Consider the following 6000-nt stretch of genomic DNA (forward strand, 5'->3'; position numbering starts at 1 on the left):
TTCTGCTTTGAAAATAGATGGAGAAATTGTTCCACTATGGTTCCATTCCCTTTTCTCCTTTACAAATAGAGAGAGATTTTTTTTTTTTTAGTTTTTAACGCCTGATTCTTGTAAAAATTTGTTAATCACCTTATTTTTTATAATCAAATCTTAAACTCTTGGTTTTAGGTAATTTTCCCTTCTTTTATAATTGATTAATGGAGTCCACTTGAATTCATATCATTTATTATTATTGTTTTCGTCTTCGTCATCATCATGGTAGAATATATTTTCAAACATATACTCTGGGTGGACCCAAGGGGGTCACGTGACCCCGCCAACTTTTGTTTTATATATATATTGAATAAATCATGTTTGGTATCGATTAAAATCTAAGTTTTAATTTAAATCAAAATTAATAATTAATTTTAATAACATATTTAACGGAATCCTTAACTTTTTAACTTTTATCAAAATTTACTAAAAATTTGATTTTAGCCACCTTCAAATAAGGGCAAAATCACAATAAATTTAATATTTTTCACTTACTCTTTCCCTCATACTTTCTACCAAAACCTTAACCCTTCTAATTTTTTAAAATTTTACTACAAATTTTCAATTAATTAGAACCTAAATTTGCATTTTCTCCTACCCTATTTGTGTATAGAATGTATCTGAACTAATTATACTCAATTTAACTTATATTTAATAAATTGTATTTATTTTATCGAATATTGGTTACATGTTTTTCCTTTCGATCACCTGAACCGACTATTCGAAATCAAACATATGAAAACGAAGAGCAAAATATTAATGAAGAAACTTTTTTAAATGTAAATCTGCATTTCTCGTATAAGCACAAATTATTCAAAAATCAATAACAAAGTATTCGATTTGTAAAGAGTTTGATTGTACTCCCTTTACTAAAATTTTTTGCGTCCACTTGCATATACTTAGCAGCTCGACCGTGTAGGACTAGTTCATATGATCTTCTAATTTTCGATCGAAAAATTAAATTATTGATCTCTTGAAATTCATAAAATTATCCCTAAATTTATTAAATTACTACCTATGTACACCAGATGAGATAAACACATTTTTCATTAATACTAAAAATAACTTGGTGCAACATGAAATTGTATGTTTATCCATCCTCCAAGATTTTTCTGTGTTGCGATAGCTACAAAACTCGAATCCAGCCAAACATTTGACGTAATAATTAGATAATTACAAGGAATGCCACGTGGATATTAGAACTTCTGTTCAGTCAACATATTACATGGCATCATCTGATTTGACATGAACCCCCTACCAAGTCCAGTTTCGTGTGAACCACACAGCACACGAACTTATGCAAGAAAATATGTTCAAAAAAGCATTAAAGCCAGCAGCCAATACTTTGCATGCATTGAAAATTCACCAGTTTTCACATAAATACACATGCATGTGTGTTTATATTATGCATATATTTATGTGTGTGATATTATGTATGTATACGAGTGTGTTTTGGAGATAATGACGAGAAAATTGAAACAGGAGCATGGTTATTGGTAGTTACAGAGAGAAAATTAATTTATTCTTAATGGAGTTTGGTTTACGTCAGAACTGGAGAGACACGTAGTAAAGACCAAAGAGCTTCGCTTCTCCCACGAATCGCGACAAACTCAGTTAACCAAGCAGGGAGCTCTCTCTTCAGGCGGTCCAATTACGCTCGTTCTCTCTCTATACGTATACATTCATGTATATACATGAGCTGCATGTATAGATCGATATGTGTACATGTACATGTATATAGCAGAGAGAGAATTGAGGTGCTTTGAATTTATAGAAAAAGGCTGAGGCACCGCTAGGTTGCACCATTGAGATTGAAACGTATGGATACAGATACTGGCGTAGAATCCGGAGTTAAATGGAGAAACTACCGGCACAAGGTTTTGTTCTGGGCTGTATTTCTCTCTCTCTCTTCAAATAAACCACTTTTACTTTCTCTCTCTATATTTCTTTCTCTAATTTAAAGTTAAGGTCTATTTCTCTCTCTTAGTTAAGAAAAAACCCACAAAAAAAACCAAAAAAAAAAAAAAAAAAAAGATTTGAACTTTTCTGCTTGCAAAAAACGCCATTAAAGAAAGAGGCTGAAACTCCCCAGAGCACATCAGAACCATTCATGGGGGTGGTTGGGTTTCAGAAGTTTAACTTTGTCATTTAGGGTTTCTTGGCTTCTTGTTCATTTTCTTCTAAATCTTCTGTAAATTCCTAGAATACTAGGAAAATTTGAGTTGAACAATGTATGTATAGTTCTTGTATAGTGTTTCTTTGTTGTAGGTATAGATTAATGTGGAGTGGTCGTTTTCTTTGAGATTTGGTGATTTTGTATAGAGAAATCCCAGATGTTTTATGTTTTGTAACTTGCAAGTTGCATCCTATGTAATAGGCCCTTAAACTTGCTTCCTTAATCAGTTACAAAGCACTCTTCTTTCTTATCCGTACACAGCATATCTTTTCTTTCTCTTCTCTTTCTCTCTCTCTAGAATATGTATCCAAGAAAATAACTTTTACCAAAACCCCCCTAAGAATTTGTTGTTGTATGTTGAATTTCAGCGAAGGAAGCATGATCAAGAATAAAGGTTTGCTAGTTGAACAAGATCTGCAAAGTGGAAATGAAGTGAGATTGGAGGAGACGATGGCGGTTATGAACCCTAATGATTATGATGCTATGGAGATAGATCGTCATCTTGGCGAGAGAGATCTATGGCTTGACGGAGAGCAAGAAAATCTACTTGATTTGAATGATGCAACAATTTTCTACAATGATTTTCCTCCTCTTCCGGATTTTCCGTGCATGTCATCTTCATCGTCCTCGTCCTCGACTCATGCGCCGAAAACAACCGTCACCATCACCTCCACGACGTCGTCTTCCTCCGCCTCGTCCGCATCTAGGGCGGATTCTTTTGAGGTTTTGAAGTCCGATGCGGACGAAGATACTCATGGGAGAGGGAAATTCCAGCTGTATAATTGTGATCAGTTGAAACCAGAGCCCAACGCTTTGTCCTCAACAGCCTCCATGGAGATCCCTCCACCGCCCGAAGATGCCACAGGTGATGTTGATTGTATTAATGTTATGGAGAATTTTGGGTACATGGATCTGATTGATAGTAATGAAATTTGGGACCCATCTTCTGTTTTTCAAAGTGAAAACCCTCTGGAGTATTTGGAAAACCAGCAGGCCGCGGCGGAGGTGGTGGCGCCGCCTCTTGAAGGGTCACAACATTTTCAGAAGAAGCAGAATCAAGATGAAGAAAATGATGGGTTCAGTTTCCTACAGGGAAATAGTGAACTTGCCATTATATTTTTCGAGTGGTTGAAGCAAAATAAAGATCATATTTCTGCAGAAGATATGAGGAATATAAAACTGAAGCGTTCCACCATTGAAAGTGCTTCGAAGCGTTTGGGCAGTAATAAGGAAGGGAAGAAACAGCTTTTGAAACTTATACTGGAGTGGGTTGAGCAATACCAGCTTCAGAAAAAACGGCTTAACGGTGGCGGTGGCGGTGGCCCCCAATCACCTTTCCAGCAATATCAAGAACCTGATTGTGATTCAAACCCTAACTTCAATTTTAATTCCAATTCTGTTTCTGATCCCAATGCTCGTTTTTCTCCCTCCCTGTGGATGGCTGTGCCACCTCCTCCTCCACTGCCTTATATTCAGGACTCCTCCGCGGCCATGGTCACAGCACCGCCTGCTCTTACACCACCACCGCCTTCCTCTGCCTATCGTGGCGATTCTTATTCGAATGGGGTACCTGTTCCCATTCCCGTTCCTGTTAATCCACCCGTGAATCAAGTTATTAATGGAATTCCATATCCATATCCACCTGACTATCAAATGATGGAACATGCTCAATCCTGGCCTTCATCACAATTCCCCATTTCATCGACTCAGTACAATCCTTACCTCGAAAATGGCTATATTCCACAAGGAATTCCTCAGCACCAAGCTGTGTATAACAGAAACCCGTATCAGATTTTTGACACGAATGGTGAAAGATTAGTGAGATTGGGTTCTTCTGCAACTAAAGAAGCCAGGAAGAAGAGAATGGCCCGCCAAAAGCGGCTCTACCCGCACCATCACCGCCACCATAGCCACCAAAATCAGCATCATAATCAAACCAATGTCGATCAAAATGCCGTGGATGGCGGAGAAAATATCAGTCAGGGTAGTCCCTCAGCTAATTGGGTGTACTGGTCTCCACCCCATACCTCTTCTCCTTCAACTGGTAGGATGATCACTTCTTCTGATGCATCTCAAGGGCATAATGCTGATCGTCCCTCGTTGCAGCAGCAAAATTATGAGAGGCAAGCTTCTTCGAATCGGATGCAGCAGCAGGTCGATTTTCTTGCCTTGAATTTCTCATTTTCCCATACATTGAAATTTATTTGTCCAACTAGAACACTAACTAGGACGAGTTTTGGATCAGTTGCAATTATATATTAAGGAATGTGAATTTTGTTATCAAGAAGATTTTTTTTTCTTGTTTGTGTCTAGAGCTGGAAGACAGAAAAGAACCTGAAATTTTTGCTGCAGAAAGTTTTAAAGCAAAGTGATGTTGGTAATCTGGGAAGGATTGTGTTGCCAAAAGTAATCTCTTTTAACTTTTTATTGGTTTTTTTCTTATAATTGCAATCTATATGTTACACTTGTAATTCTTCTGTCTATTGTAATTAATGGACTACTTAAAAAGTTGAACTTTTGTAATTTATCAGAAAGAAGCAGAAAACCATCTCCCGGAGCTGGAATCAAGGGATGGAATTTCAATTGCCATGGAAGATATTGGAACATCTCGTGTTTGGAATATGCGCTATAGGTAAATTATGCTCATAATTTTCTATCATATCAAATCGAACATACACAACGTAAATAGATTTTTCTATTCCTTAAGAATTTTACAATTTTGTAATTTTCGCCTAGGTTTTGGCCAAACAACAAAAGCAGAATGTACCTTCTTGAAAACACAGGTAATTAATCAATTGCGTTTAATTACTAACGTGTAATGGTTGTGAATGTCTTAATTACGAGGTTGCTGTTTCTTAGGAGATTTTGTTAGATTGAATGGACTTCAAGAAGGAGATTTTATAGTGATCTACTCAGACACAAAATGTGGCAAATATGTAAGAAATTTTCGCTTCTTTTTCATTAGGGAGAGGCTTTGTTCTGTAGATTATACATTGTTCAATATAGATGATTTTTGTGTGCTCGAAACAGATGATACGGGGAGTGAAGGTACGACAGCCAGGAATGAAATTAGAGGGCAAGAAACCCGTAAGGAGAAATATGCGCAATTTATGCAGTGCTGGTCATGGACCGTCGTCACTTGCATTTTCCAAACGAGCAGTGCGATGAAATAGTACAAAGAAGAAGAGGCCCTCGTCCAAACCGTCAGAACAAATTCGATATACTCGGCTCTTGGTACTAATTTTCGAATCTCTAATTTCTGTACATCGTGATTCCACCTTTTGTAAAAGAATTCTCATAGAATCGAGAGGCTGGACTTCATCCCTTGTGTTTGTATTACTAGAGACGAGCAATGTAACAGTACTTTGTTTTGTAATCTAAATGAATTGAAACCTAATTACTTAGTAATTATAAATGTTTCACCTATTTTTGCTTGTCTTCGGTTCATTATTATTATTATTATCATCATTATTATTATTATTATTTTAATAAAAATCTTAAAATCATGAGTTAATTCTTATGAATATACAAACAGAAGTATACACAAACAAAAGATGTATGGAAAATGAATTAAACTTGTGGTACATCCGGGGGTACCGAAGCGTGTACCTAATGGACATGCGGCGACCCCCGGTTGGAGGAAGCACCTGTCCCACATGCGCTTCCTCCAATGGGGGGTCGCCGTGTGTTCATTAGGTACACGCTTCGGTACCCCCGGATGTACCACAAGTTTAATTCATTTTCCATACATCTTTTTTTTTTGTATACTTGTGTTTTTATATTTATAAGAA

The 6000-nt window shown here is 36.8% G+C and overlaps 1 protein-coding gene across 2 annotated transcripts; it reads left to right on the top strand.

Annotated features, from left to right (window-relative positions):
• Nucleotides 1-2111: 2111 nt before the first annotated feature.
• On the top strand, nt 2112-5635 carry LOC111371628 (B3 domain-containing transcription factor ABI3-like). Of its 2 annotated transcripts, XM_022993703.1 has the most exons (7): nt 2112-2264; nt 2578-4363; nt 4523-4615; nt 4741-4841; nt 4946-4992; nt 5069-5145; nt 5240-5635. In XM_022993703.1, the coding sequence occupies exons 2-7, from the start codon at nt 2588-2590 to the stop codon at nt 5375-5377; spliced, it is 2232 nt and encodes a 743-aa protein (XP_022849471.1). In that variant the 5' UTR covers nt 2112-2264; nt 2578-2587; the 3' UTR covers nt 5378-5635. The 2 variants fall into 2 exon arrangements, with proteins under 2 accessions (XP_022849471.1, XP_022849470.1); XM_022993702.1 differs by having other exon boundaries at nt 2112-4363.
• Nucleotides 5636-6000: the final 365 nt, after the last annotated feature.

This window comes from Olea europaea, chromosome 22, assembly GCF_002742605.1.
Source record: "Olea europaea var. sylvestris chromosome 22, O_europaea_v1, whole genome shotgun sequence".
In the NCBI taxonomy this organism is placed as follows: Eukaryota; Viridiplantae; Streptophyta; class Magnoliopsida; order Lamiales; family Oleaceae; genus Olea; species Olea europaea.

What these genes read in the sequence shown, in the direction of transcription:
- LOC111371628 (XM_022993702.1), top strand. Translation starts at nt 2,564, where the DNA reads ATGTTGAATTTCAGCGAAGGAAGCATGATCAAGAATAAAGGTTTGCTA. An exon ending in GTTTGGAATATGCGCTATAG is followed by an intron (nt 4,842 to 4,945) that starts GTAAATTATGCT and finishes ATTTTCGCCTAG; the next exon opens with GTTTTGGCCAAACAACAAAA. An exon ending in GTACCTTCTTGAAAACACAG is followed by an intron (nt 4,993 to 5,068) that starts GTAATTAATCAA and finishes GCTGTTTCTTAG; the next exon opens with GAGATTTTGTTAGATTGAAT.